This window comes from Pseudochaenichthys georgianus, chromosome 9 (assembly GCF_902827115.2).
Source record: "Pseudochaenichthys georgianus chromosome 9, fPseGeo1.2, whole genome shotgun sequence".
In the NCBI taxonomy this organism is placed as follows: domain Eukaryota; kingdom Metazoa; phylum Chordata; class Actinopteri; order Perciformes; family Channichthyidae; genus Pseudochaenichthys; species Pseudochaenichthys georgianus.
The window spans coordinates 12,606,189-12,621,244 of NC_047511.1; the positions used below are offsets into that span (position 1 = coordinate 12,606,189).

A 15,056-nucleotide genomic window follows, 5' to 3' on the forward strand; every position below is an offset into this window, starting at 1 on the left:
TCGCTGCCTTTGTGCGAGTCTCACAACAGGAGGGAGCAGTTTGTCATCATCACAAATGTGAATTTATTATTTTCAGTCAGTGTCTCAATTGTCTTTCTTGACATTTTAAATCACCTCTGCTAGAGTCTTCTGAAATCTCTGTCCTTAACTAAAAAGTTAGTAAGTATACAAGTCAAGTTATGAAGCAAAGGTCTAATATCTAGCAATGCTAAATGGAGTGAACTCAGCCTTACTTAAGAGCAATGCTACATTTAGCATGCTGATGTTTAGCATACTGTATATCATTTCCATCAACTAAGATTTAAGTGTTAGCATGCTAACATTTTCTAAGTAACACTTAACTTAACTAAATACGTTTTGTCTAATGACAACATAACGCAAACAAAAAAGACATGATGATGGCACTAGATAAAATCATGAACGGACAACCACAGTTCTTACAATAAATCCTAAATGAACACGACTTTCTGTAAAAGATGCTATAGAATCCACGGCTCATTCTCTGGAAACCAATGTGACACATTTGCCAATCCATCCACTCCATGTTGATATATTTATATCCGGAGTCGTGGCTGAACCTGTCTCTGCGGTCCTGCCTTGGGTCTCGTCATGCTGCTTCCCTGATGGCTTCCACAGGATTGTAGCTGACATCCTCGTGGATTCATCTTCTTATTACAGACACGTGCATTTCCCAACACTCGGTCTATATGCTGTAAAATGTATTATCTCTTCGATTTACACACGGCATCTATTGCACGTCTGTCCGTCCTGGGAGAGGGATCCCTCCTCTGTTGCTCTCCCTGAGGTTTCTCCCATTTCTTCCCCTTAAACTGTGGGTTTTCTCTGGAAGTGTTTCCTTGTACGATGTGAGGGTCTAAGGACAGAGGGTGTCGTTTTTCTCATACTGATATTCTGAACAATCTGTGCTGTTGTATTTGCTGTAAAGTGTCTCTACTGTAGGCTATTTTTATTATATGTACAGCACTTTGGCTCGACCAAAAATCGTTTATAAATGTGCTATATAAATAAAACTTGATTTGATTTGATATTTCACAGAATAACCAAAAATGATTTATATGCCACTGAAGTCAGTATAATTTAAACCTCTAAGGGTCATGAAAATCAGCACAGCATTGGCAATCCAACATAATAGTGGTTGGGATATTTCAGTCTGGATCAAACAGACCAGTGTTGTCCTCAGAGCCCTGCAGCTAACACTGCTAACAGGCTAAAAGTCTTATGAACACTTTGAAGTGGACAAAGTTCAGATAAGATCCACAAGACATGGTTGTTTTGATATAAAGTGTGTCCTACAGTCTCAAAAGAGAGGTTGAAACACAAAGTGTTCAGTCTCTGAGATTGCTTTCTTTTGTGGTTCGAATGGAGTCAGAAGAGAAGTCAATCCATCCTAAGAGTAATACATGACACAGAATGAGTGAATCATTTTCTTCAGTGTCAGAAAACAGCAGTATTTGATCTCTCGGCTCTCTATTTCGTTTGGTTTAATATTCGACAGAATAGCGAGGTCTTAAGCCAAAAGGATTTTGTTAATTTACTTTCACACCCCTGCTAGAGTTCAGAGCGTATAGCCGCTACACACAGTGTGTTTTCACCCAGAGAAGCAGCTTTTCCCTCCCGTTATCTCATCTCTAAACCAACTGTCACCGCTTTTAAAACGAGACTGCTATGATGGATCTCTGGGGACACAACTCATTGCTCTCCTAACAAGTCCCACTGGAGGGATGTATTGATAAAAGAGTAGACCTGTCCTGGTTCTTGGTGCAGCAGATTTAGGGCAACAAATTGTAAAATCATCCCTGCGTTTAGTATTAATCGGCTTTGGCTCAGTCTCTGTGGGTTGGGTATGGAATGTGAACTACTGAATAATTGACTTCATTAAGTGAATACCTTTTCACAACGCATTACATTCCTGGATTGTGAGGTTCAGCTATATATTTTCCTATCATATGTGTTGAAAATCCTCAAAGCACTTCAAATGTATTTCTATTTTCATCTTTTTTTAAAACACTTAATTCGGTTTTAAATTATATTTTCTAAATGTAATCATAATTAAAGGTCCATTGTTCATTTCAAGATTAAAAGCTTCTCCACTTCTTGATCCCAATGTCTACTTAATCATTCTAATTAAGAAGGTTAGACCTTTATAAGATAAATTAAAACAATTGAAATGTGGACACATCCTCTAATTTTGTTGAACTATTACACGGAACTAACAATGAATCATGTTATTAAAACACAAAGAATCCCAAGATGTGTTTTATTTCTATGGTTTCTCATGTCCTTTGTGCTTGTAATGAGCTGGTTTTCTCTCAAAAACCCACGTTGCCATTGAACTTTGGGATTGTAGCCTTTGCAGACCAATTACATGCAAATAGCCTACAGTACATAACACACTACAGGAAAGGGACAACCCAAAAAAGGGCCCCCAGAAACCAAATTACAAAAGATGAGTCATGTTGTGACACCTTTAAATGTATCAATGCGCCAATCATCGTCGAGACCTAATAGATATACAGACCAATCTGGATATCATCCATATTATATAAAGAGAAAACAGCTTGAGAGGCTTGTGATTATAACATGGTTTATCAGTCAAAGATGAAAAATGCTATTTAATTGCATTATGGGTTCTGAGCTTGATTCATTACTTAGATAACGCCCCTCAAACATTAGTAAAGTGACACGCTGCCATTTATTGTCAACGTTACCTCCAGGTAACACCATGGTGCCTGCCTCCTCATGAGACCTGACTCTGGAGAGAGAGGTTCAACTTTATGCAAATGTCCTTTCATGTAACAGGAGCGACACGTCTGAGACAGCAATCCCGCTCTCTTTGATTCCTCTGGAGAAGCCCAGCTCTTAGCAGCTAAGCTCTAACTTGACTATGTAGTAACACTTCAAATGAAAAGAGGGAAAACATCACCATGATATAATTGAATTACCTGCTTAGCAGCGTTCTACTTTGAGGATGTATGTGTGAACAGAGTGTAAAGGTGTTATTCTACTCCTTCTACCTAATCCTTCTAACTAGCCTCACACCTTTATGGAAGTGTAATACTGAAACACTTTAAAGGGGACCTATCATACGGTGGCCCTGAAGTGCAAGACACCACAGCATTTCAGAAAACACCACAGCATTTCAGAAAACACCACAGCATGTCAAGAAATGACGCTTCGTGATTGGTCAACACCCGACAGCGAAATATGTCCCAATCATGGTCCCACAACGTATGGTCCCAACACATCAGCTGTTAGCACACACTCAGATCTCACAGCTCCTCATATCTGTTCAGAAACTGGACAAAAGTTAAATATATACAAACCACAGACTGTCTATGTCATGGTGAATACAGTCGCTGCTTTATTTATGTCTGTATGACGTTGTTGTGAGCGTGGACGGAGCAGCTACAGGTTAGTTTAGCCTGATGAATCCGATTCAGAAAACACGCATTTTAAAAGCTTTTCGCCTGCCGTCTTGTCTGCAGACTTGTCAAAGCGTTAATTCATGGTTTTTACTAACTGCTATCAGTATGTAGTTACTTCGGCATCACTTTGAAACGTGTATTACAATTAAATCACGGTCACATATGTTCATTTTGTTGTAGGATTTACATGGAGATAGGCCCCGTCCCCTCTCCAGCGCCTCTTGTTTGAATGACAGCATTGACAGGAGCAAACACAGCTGACAGCCGCGGTGAAACTCGAGCGATTAGAGCGATGCGAATATTGGGTGGTCTACCATAGTATTTACATGGAGATAAGCCCCTTAAAAACCATGAGTTAATAAAGCATTAATTCTGTGTTTACTCCTGTCATTCAAACAAGACGCTGGAGAGGGGGCGGGCCGTATCTCCATCGGAATCGGATCCATCAGGCTAAACTAACCTGTAGCTGCTCCGTCCACACTCACAACAACGTCATACAGACATAAATAAAGCAGCGACTGTATTCACCATGACATAGACAGTCTGTGGTTTGTAACTTTTGTCCAGTTTCTGAACAGATATGAGGAGCTGTGAGCTCTGAGTGTGTGCTAACAGCTAACGGCTGATGTGTTGGGCTAATCACGAAGCGTCATTTCTTGACTGGCAGCAAAAACAACCAATCACAGCAGTGCTTCTCTGGCTGCTCTGTCCAATCACAAACAAGAAGTGTTCTCCCTAAGGAATACCCTTTCCGTCCAATGTGAAATACTGTGGTGTTTTGTGAAATGCGGTGGTGTTTTGTGAAATGCTGTTGTGTTTTGTGAAATGCTGTAGTGTCTTGCACTTCAGGGCCACCGTACTATTAAGCTCATATGTTTTCCCTTTCCTGTGGCGTAGTGGTTTGTCCGTAGGTGTTTGGATCAGGGGGTCACAGGTTCAAACCCCACTGCAGTTAGTATGTCGTTGGCCCAATCCCAAATCACCCCCTACACCCTACCCCTACACAGGTTTATTTGAGTTATTAATGTTTTGTCAAAGAGATGCTGATTTGAAACCGTTGTTACATACAGTTACGGCATTTCCTGTTTCTGCCGGAGAGAGGGGAGGCCGTCCCAAAGCTTGCTGCTGTAGTTACTCCCTCCATCTGACAGGAGGGAGCCTCGTTGAGCTGCGAGTGTCACTCCACAGAGTTTACTCCGTCACGGAGGGGGAGTGTGTAGGGGTAGGGTGTAGGGCGTGGTTTGGGATTGGGCCGTTGTGTCCCTGGGCAAGACACTTTCCCCCAAATCGTCCTGTGGGGATTGTCCACAGTATTGAGTATGTCGCTTTGGATAAAAGCGTCTAACAAGTATATTGTAATGTTATATAGGGTTTTGTTAATGTTAATGGTCTGCAAAGGCTAAAACCCAAAGTCCCTCCAACACTGCCCCTGCCTCAAACACCACCATACTCCCATATTTCTTCGGTAACATAGTGACATCACTAAGTAAAACTCACCCTTCTCGCCTTGCGCACCAAAACATTGTACGCGATATGCTCAGGGGTGGGACATCTCTAAGCAGTTGACCATTCACAACAGAGCTGACCCGCTAACCAATCAGAGCAGACTGGGCTCTGGTTTCAGACAGAGGGTGAAAAGAGGTGCTGCAGCACAGGCAGTATGAGAAAAATAAAGAGCTTTTTGAACATTAAATCATGGAGACATGTAACGATAGAAGCACAACATACAATACTGTATGTCATCTTTAAAAATATGAAAACAAATCGGAATCAAAATACTAATCTTTACGAGTGGTGAAGAGCTTTCATTTCAAGACTGTACGCAAGAGTGTATTCCAAAAAGACTAAGAGTCTAAAGCAGGTGTGTTTCAGGAGGAAATGGCCCTGCATTCAAAATGTCAAAGTGTTTCTCCTTTACAGTAATTTTCATATAAGTTCTCATCTATATAATGCAGTAAGTATTGAGCAAGTGTTTTGACAAGCTGGAAATAAAACCCAAAACATGGAAGTTAAATCACAAATGAAACATTGTTCATCTTGCAAAAACTAAAGAGATATGTTCTCTCCATTCCCACACTACACATTATAGTTTTAGAGGCTTATTCAAATTGAACATTGTTATTTTAATAGACTGCAACTAAGTCCCACTTTGAATCTAATCAGCAATTTCCCAAATGGCTCAGTATCTTTTCCTATGAGGGAAGCAGAGGGAGCGGTACTCACTGAGGCTGGGTGCAGTCCTGAAGGTTACACATTCTGCGGATCGGTTTCGGCTTCTTGCTGGCGTCGCAGTACCCTCGATGGACCATTTTGGTGTCTCCTTTCTTTCGACATCCATACTTGGTGTACTGAAACCCTGTGAAAGAAGTGAGGACCATTTTGTTTTTTAGTAGGAAAGCGTTCTGTTTGTCCATGGAAAAAGTTTAATTTCCTTATCAACCGGAACCTTAAACAACAAACCACCACCAAAGAAGCTCCTTTAATAAAAAAAAAGAGTAATATGAAAAAACAAACATTTTAAATAGCTTCAGCTCAAGAGAATAGGAACTAAAGTAGAGACAATGACACAATCAAATGCTGCCTACTTACAGCAAGAGCAGTGAGCCCATTCATCAGATGATCACATTTATAAAAGAAGGAACCAATTTATTCCTCTCAGGTCCTTTTTAATTTGATGGTAATTGTTCCTTTACCTCCGGCACAAGGCTTGGAACACGGAGACCAGCTCTTCAGAGCCCACTCAAACGTCTCCTCCTGGATCACGTTGTTGTTGTTGACGGGCACCGAATCTTCATGGATGATGTACTTGTACATTAAAGTAGACCGTGTTTCATTATCTTTAGGTACTATCTGCAAACAATGGAAATAACGAAAATCAAACAAAACACATGACCAAGGGAGCATCGTGCTACAGCGTATTTGCATGAAACTATTCTAAATGTAAATGTGTGCAAATTATTTGATTGAATTTCAGGAAACAGGAGAGTAATTGTTCCATAAAAACATTAAAGCAGTTTCCATAATTTCGTAAAAACAAGATGTAATCGGTTGAAGACTGGAATTATCGGACAACAGGGGAGTCTGTGCTTGAGATAAGACTGAAGCCACTAGGGCATCCACTACTAAAACATATTCTCTCTGATCTGGTGTGTTTTACAGAGTTTCTGGAGACTGGAAAACAAGGGAGTTAATTTCCAAATGGAAACTTTTGGCAGCATGAGGTTGATCCCTCTCCCTGTCCTGGGAGAGGGATCCCTCCTCTGTTGCTCTCCCTGAGGTTTCTCCCATTTCCCCTTTAAACTGTGGGTTTTCTCCGGAAGTTTTTCCTTGTACGATGTGAGGGTCTAAGGACAGAGGGTGTCGTATTGTCATACTGATATTCTGTACACACTGTGAAGTCCACTGAGACAAATGTAACATTTGTGATATTAGGCTATATAAATAAACATTGATTGATTGATTGATTGATTGATTGATATGCTCCATTTCAAACACTGACTAAGTGCATTGAACAAATCAATGACTGGATGTGTCAGAACTTTCCCCAATTAAACAAAGACAAAACTGAGGTAATGGTTTTTGGAGCCAAGGCAGAACATTTAAAAGTTAGCGCTGCGCTTCAGCCTGCAATGTTCAAACCAACAGATAAAGCCAGAAATCTAGGTGTAGTCATGGACTCTGACCTGAGTTTCAACAGTCACATTAAAACAGTTACTAAATCAGCCTACTATCACCTAAAGAATATATCTAGGATTAAAAGACTAATGTCACAGCAGGATTTGGAAAAACTTGTCCATGCCTTTATCTTCAGTAGACTCGACTACTGCAATGGTGTCTTCACAGGTCTCACTAAAAAATCTATTAGAAAGCTGCAGCTGATTCAGAACGCCGCTGCTCGAGTCCTCACTAACACTAAGAAAGTGGATCACATCACTCCAGTTCTGAAGTCTTTACACTGGCTTCCTGTGTGTCAAAGAATATATTTCAAAATACTGCTGCTGGTTTATAAAGCACTGAATGGTTTAGGCCCAGAATACATTTCTGACCTCCTGCTAAATGATGAACCATCCAGATCTCTCAGGTCTTCAGGGACTGGTCAGCTTTCTGTCCCCAGAGTCAGAACTAAACATGGAGAAGCAGCGTTCAGTTATTATGCTCCAAATATCTGGAACCAACTCCCAGAAACCTGCAGGTCCGCTGCAACTCTTACTACTTTTAAATCCAGGCTGAAGACTTTTCTTTTTGCCGCTGTTTTTAATTGAAACTGAGCGGTTGTGTTTCGTTTTTGGTTAATGAACATTTGGGGCTAGGGAATCTGTGTCTGGGGACTTTGTCCTGGCTGGTTTTCTCTGTGTATGCTGCTCGGGACGTACAGTATGTGCCATACAAGCGTACACAGCTCATGTTCGGAGAAACCTTAAAGAAAGGCATCAGTAAAATGGAACTTCTGTGTGAACTATTCATATCTTAAACTGCACTGTACTTTTTATTCATATACTTTTTATTAATGTATTTTTTCTTTTAATGTTTCTTTTATTATCTTTTTAATGACTGTTTTTAAATGCCTTTGTCTGAATGTCTTTCATTTTTGTAAAGCACCTTGAATTGCTATATAAATAAACTTCTAAAATCTGTCTGTCTATCTATCTATCTATCTATCTATCTATCTATCTATTCCATCATTTTCACCCTACAAATAAAAAACACATCAGTTGCACGGTCTAAAAAACAGCCGTCATTACAAGACTTTGAGACTTGACATACATTTAGTAAATATTGATAGGATAATAACAAATATATGAGATAAGGAGGGAGAATTTAGCAGGAAAGGGAATCTGGGTTGTTCAAAGGCTGTGCCTCTGTGTTGATATAATCATAAAGTAGATATTTTTGATAGCTTTCATATGGAGTTTGCAGCAGATTCATTTCACATAAAATAATTTACTCTGACTTACATCACTCACTAAGAAAAACACAAAACTAAATTTTTCCTAAGCATTTAATGGCTTGTCATTATCCGTGAAAGCAGAAATGTAACTGCTTGAGTGTAATGGGACATTACCAGTTGGGATGACTCACTAAATACCAATGATGTACTTCATCATTTATGAAGGAGGAATCATGAATGCATTACACATGAATATAACATTGCATCCAATTAGTGAAACTGATCTGTTTTGACCTGCAATAATGTATTTATATACTCCACTTACTGCCAAATTAAATATGAATAATTATCTGAGTGATTTACCCTCCTTTATAAGATTGCTTCTAAGAAAAATATGCTGTTAGTGAGAAAACTGTAGATGAACTTCTGTAAGATGGCCTGTTCTCCTCAGTGTTCCAATACATATGTATGTAATCATTGTTTGTAATCATGTGTCATAATATGGAGCGCACATAAAAGGCCATTTACTCAATCCTGCTACATGTGAGTCGTAGGAAAGTAGAGTCGGTATCCCTGGGGTAAAAAACAATAATGTGTAATGAGAAGGAAACAAAAGGTGAGATTACGAGGGTGAGTGTGTGTGAGCACTACACATCTCTAATAAAATGCAAACTGTAATAAAGACGTTAATCAATAATGGCACCTAAAGCCCTGAGGAATAGAAATGAGAGATCACTAAACAGAAACAAGACAAAAACACATTTATAATCCCATCAAAGCTCCTCTTGTCAGCTACATATCAATTCATTTCTTCTGGAGCGAAACCGACAGAACACTTGAAACCTTTGAAGTCTGTTAAGAGTGAAACATAATGTAATGATAGAAGAAAGACTGATTAGATCCTATTCCTTTTAGGACATTAAATATGTAACACTCCTTGCATCATCATATTGCAATGGCTTCCAGACTTATTTTATAATTATTTTACTAAGCTCTTAATAGTTTGGCACCCTCATATATAACTTATTCTCTGTTTCTTTATGTCCCTGGTCGAGCCCTAAGGTCTCCTCAGCTGCTTTTGAACATTTCCTAAAGTCACCCAAAATAAAATGGGTGAAGCAGCTTTAATTCAGAACGCACTTACACGGTCAAATTCAGTGGACAGCTGAAAAATATATTTTTATTTTAGCTTTTTATTAGCAATACCCCCCTTTTGACTGGTCCTTTAATTATTCTTATAATTGTTTTTTTATAATGTTTTATTTAGTTATTTATTTTATAGTTTTTATATATTTCTTTGTATTTATTCATTTTGTCTAATGTCCTCCTTTGTCCTTCCTACTGTGAGGGTTATGCTTTGTTTGTTTTTTGGTTGTGTTTTACGCTGCTTACAGTGAGTGTCTTGTTCTCTGTTTTAATTTGTGATGTGTGCCATGTTGTTAAAGCACTTTGAGCTGCACTAAGTGTACGAGAAATGGTACACAAATAAAGCATGATTATTATTATTATTAGTTTTATCTATTTGTTAAAGTGCTCATTATCCTTTAGATGTGTATTGTGTAATATTATTATTTAGACCTGACATGTTCGTTAAACAAAGAGTACCTTCAATAACAACGATAGGGTAAGAATTAAAGGCATAAAGAACGTTTGTTTTCTAGTCCATTAACTCAACATTTTATTCAAAATGGGCATTTAGGGTTTCAGCTGCTGAGAATAAAGTTTTCTCTGTTTAATGATTGCAATATGAGGTTTATTTGGACTAAGACTCTTGGTTTGACTAAAATAAGGCTTCGAATGGTGTCAACTCAAACACTAGGAAAAATTCATCAAGCTGAATAATTTCAATATTCTTCTTTCAAGATTCTTGAAAGTCTCCTCTCTTTCTGGCCCCATTAATCATCGTATTGTAAGTCTGGGCAGCCGATTGATACATTTGAGGTGAGAAGCCTGGGGCTGTTATTCACAAAGTTTCAGAGAATAGTTTCAGAGAGCTCTAAGACCCAATTTACACGGGAGCGCAAACGCAAACGGACCGAATTCGCTAACAAAAAAGTATTCCGTTCACACGAGACCACTGGAAATGCTGTAGTACATATGCCGGGCCTGTATGTGGCGCTGTACTTCCACACGAGACCGCTCGTAATAATAATAATAATAACTTGGATTTCTATAGCGCCTTTCATGATACACAAGGTCGCTTAAGTCGTAAGCACTGGATACGCTGTAGTACATATGCCGGGCCTGTAAGTGGCGCTGTACTTCTGCCACAAAATACACCAAAAGCAGCGAAGAAGACCCCCGAGCATGGTTGCCATGGTTGCCCTTCTGTTTTATCCCCCGCGGTGGATTCTCCATGTCCACACGATGCAGATGGTTGTGGTAGAGGAGCTGTAGATTTTGCACTAACATCTGTAGCATGGTCAGTAGCAGTAGCACTAGCAGTAGCTACTGACAGTAGCTACAGACCATGCTACAGCAGTGAGCAGCAGAGGTGGGGCTATGGCTTCATCGTTATCAGGAAATGCTCGTAGAGGGCATACACACTGAGACGCTTGGCCCCCCAGAGCGTTCCGTTTGCAGATCTATCCACCTTGGGACCCGTTATCGTTTGCGGGGTCCGCAGTTCCGTTACGGCCTTGTGTGAACGAACGGGCTACACGCGAGAGAAAAGTAGCAGACACAACCCGTTTCGTTCTTGTGTAAACACCGCCTAAGCCCACAAAAAGTATTCTAATATGTTGGTTGGCACGTAAATATTTCATTACATTTAACCATTTAAATGTTTCCAATTGCAAAATATATTAGGTTTTTGATCACTTCCTTTTAATGCGTTCTCTAATGGGATCGATCACAAACATTACAACGTTAGACTCCTTACAGTACATACAATTGAATCTGCAGCGTCTCGTTAGCTCACAGTCAGAGTTTTTGGACAATATTTCTCTTGCCTCCTTGTCTTTGGCCATAATCTCCTCTGCTGAAGAAACACTTAAGCCTCTTAGAATCTCTCCTCCCTACCCCTGAGAGTTGTTCACCATGGGATGTCTCGTAAGAGTCTCTTTGTGAATCTTTTATCCATAGCAGGATCTAGACCTAACAATAACACAACATTCTTAGAAAATATCCCTTTTCTAAGATTTTTCTCCCAAATGCGTCACTCGGGCACTTACAAATTGTATGTGATATGATCAATAGAACTCGCACAGGCTTCATCAGAGGAAGTATCTTCTGAGTTGAGAGAGCTGCTTAACAAGATAAATGAACATATGACACCAACAGTCGTGTATTAAAACGTTGGACAATCAGACTACTGACTAATATCAGATTTTCCAGAATCACAGCAGCAGTTTAATGCAGAAGTGTTTTTGCTGTCTTATATCCTCCTGACGGGAAGCACTGTGTTGTGCACTTCAAATTGTTTCAACTTTGACCTCCTTACCACTAACATTTTGATGCACAACCAAACAGATAACAGCTGTATGTAGCCAGCTGGCACGGAAGATAACAATAGAAACAAAACAGAAGGCTGTTTTTGCTCTTCACCCTCGCAGTGAGCAAAGAGCAAATTGTGTTTCATTTGAATGTTGCCATGTCATTTTACTGGCCTGAAAATCTGATTCCAATCATATCAATTCAACACAAAAAGCTAAGTCAAAGTGATGGGAAAATAATGAGAAAAATAGGCTTACCTGCTTCTTTCACAGGGCTCATTTTCAAGCAAAGAGGATATTAGAAAATGGAAGTACAAGCAGTAACAGAGAAGGAGTTATAATTACCAGAACCACCACAGGGTCATGAAGAGGTCCGTCAGTGTGCAGAGTCTCCACCTCGTCCTCAATGACGTAGTGCCACTCCACGCCCAAGTCAATGAAGCTTCTGGACTTGACTTCCTCTCCTTTCCCGTTGAGGATGTAATGCCCCGTTGCCTGGTTCTTGATTGCTGCAATCATTCATTTGGTTATGACCCGGTGACAAAGAAACCTGGCACTTGCTTGGAATGATTATGGCTGAAAGTTATAATGGGTTACTCATGCAGTACATTTATGGAGAACAAGCGCTTGAACTTCTTATATAATACAACTTCTACGACCTGAGGCTGAAATGAGAATTGGCATGTAACCTGTTAACTGCTTTAAATATATCTGATGTAAATCAGTTGCAATTAAAAGATGTCAAAACAACCCGACTTGTGTCTGCTAAAGATCCTTCCCTCCTGCTCCAGTGCAGATTATAACAGATTAGTCCATCGAGTGAAAAAAACAACAACAATGCTTCAACTTCACATCAACTTTCACATAAATGCAGAGTTGACAGCAGGAAATAAGAAGCCACTAGTTCTTGAAATAAAAGCAAGTAAGAAATATCTTCAAATTGATCCATCAGCACATGTCATTTCAAAGTGAATGACAGTGACAGGAAAGATGGATGCGATAGAGAAACTACAGAAAAGGAATAATTGTCATGCTGTCAGCTAAATATTTCATTAAGAGTTAGATGTTCACCCTAGATGAAATCTTAACAAACACATTTCATTTTGTCACTTTGTTCTTCTATTCTGCTACAGCAACCACATCTCACGGAGTTCAGAGTCGATGTATGGCGACAAAACATTGGATTTCCTAATTATATATAGAATGTCAACTTTAGGGTGACTGTATCTGCGAGGGAGTGTGGTCGTCTTTCAACAAGAGGGTTGCGGGTTCGATCCCAGCCGTTGCAGTCAATAATGTCTATGGAACCTTGCGCAATATACTTCACCCTGAGTTGCTACTGCCTACTGTTACTGTGTAACAACATGCGTTCAGTGCTCTTTGCAAGAACGTTAATGGTGAGTGATGAGGAAGAATCAAATATGAAGCAGTGCCCTGGACAGCTCCCTCAATCAGCCTTGTTCTACACATTTGAATTGGTACATTTAAAACATTTACATAACACAATTTACTCAATAATCTGTGTCGAGTTTTCTTATGTAAGTTTGACATGTTGAGTATCCTCCATATGAAATAATGAAAAGTATGCCTTCACTGTGCTGAAAAAAAGGGGCCTACTCAGGGTGTACTGCAGGGGGACTTGCGTGTTTGTTACTGTACTGATGTAGTTACTGCTTTACGCATGTCACATACTGTACGTGGTAGTTAACCTATGCAGTCATTGCCACTCTTTTTATTACTATACCTTAATTCCTCCTTTGATCCCTTTCATTATCTTCGGTAAAGCAGATTAATAATATTAACAATAATAATGCAAACAAATGATAATTATTGCAGATTATAGATTATAATTAAATCATTTAGGGACAAGGGGGTGAGATTAAATAAATTATACTTACACTAGATGTGGCACTGTTTATGTTGCTAATGCTGTTGTTGTTGAATTTCTCTTACATGACTATGCACTGCAACATTTGTTTTGTTTTGTAATTATTTATTTTACTTGTTCGAAATAAATGTATCAATCAATCAATTATCTTTGCATTTGCTGTGAATGACCTGTGGGTGTGTTTCCAAGGATCCTCACTCGCCTGCCTTTGTTTCTGCTTGTCTCCTTCCTACCTGCCATCCTCCAACCTCACACCACGCCCCTTTCTTCCCTGCTGCCTCTAGATTCCCATTCCCCCTCATCCCCTGATCCAGATTCCCCTCTAGAATAATAGTAATAGTAATACTTTCTTACCACCATTTAACAGACAACTCAGTGATTAATGCTTTGTGATGACAGAGGCCATTTCCTCTGGCACAGTCCAGCTCTCTCCTGAAGCAGACAGCCAATATTGCTTCTACAGGAGCAGCTGACCTCTCTCTGGGCCTTTCAGCTTCATGATAACAAAGGAGAATGCTCCATCAAAGGCCATTAAAGCTAGCGCCAGAAAGTGTGTGAACTGTTATTGTCATACTTTTTAAGGATTATAGATAAAGGGAGTTTTTGTTGGGTAGTTGAGTGGAGGGGTTCCACATCTGTGGGCCTTATAGCAGCTGATGTAAGGCAAGGCAAGTTTATTTATAGAGCACTTTTCAACACAAGGCAATTCAAAGTGCTTTACAAAAAAATGAAAGACATTAAGAAAATGGCATTTAAAATCAATCATTAAAAAAAAAAGCTAATAAAATAAACATTAAAAGAAAAAATACATGGATAAAAGTTACAGTGCAGTCTAAGATATGAATAGTTCAATTAAAAGCAGCGACAAAAAGAAAAGTCTTCAGCCTGGATTTAAAAGTAGTCAGAGTTGCAGCGGACCTGCAGGTTTCTGGGAGTTGGTTCCAGATATTTGGAGCATAATAACTGAACGCTGCTTTACCATGTTTAGTTCTGACTCTGGGGACAGAAAGCTGACCAGTCCCTGAAGACCTGAGAGATCTGGATGGTTCATAATTTAGCAGGAGGTCAGAAATGTATTTTGGGCCTAAACCATTCAGTGCTTTATAAACCAGCAGCAGTATTTTGAAATCTATTCTTTGACACACAGGAAGCCAGTGTAAAGACTTCAGAACAGGAGTGATGTGATCCACTTTCTTAGTGTTAGTGAGGACTCGAGCAGCGGCGTTCTGAATCAGCTGCAGCTTTCTAATAGATTTTTTAGTGAGACCTGTGAAGACACCATTGCAGTAGTCGAGTCTACTGAAGATAAAAGCATGGACAAGTTTTTCCAAATCCTGCTGTGACATTAGTCTTTTAATCCTAGATATGTTCTTTAGGTGATAGTAGGCTGATTTAGTAAC

The 15,056-nt window shown here is 39.5% G+C and overlaps 1 protein-coding gene across 1 annotated transcript in view; it reads right to left on the reverse strand.

The window, feature by feature from the left end:
- The window catches only part of adamts3 (ADAM metallopeptidase with thrombospondin type 1 motif, 3), a 204,381-nt gene that overhangs the window by 14,069 nt on the left and 175,256 nt on the right, over nt 1-15,056 (reverse strand). The window contains exons 17-19 of the mRNA XM_034091711.2: nt 12,114-12,277; nt 6,140-6,296; nt 5,670-5,802 (exon numbers count right to left, since the gene is read on the reverse strand). Of these exons, the coding sequence (XP_033947602.1) occupies nt 5,670-5,802; nt 6,140-6,296; nt 12,114-12,277 (454 nt within the window). The remainder of the gene's footprint in view (nt 1-5,669; nt 5,803-6,139; nt 6,297-12,113; nt 12,278-15,056) is intronic.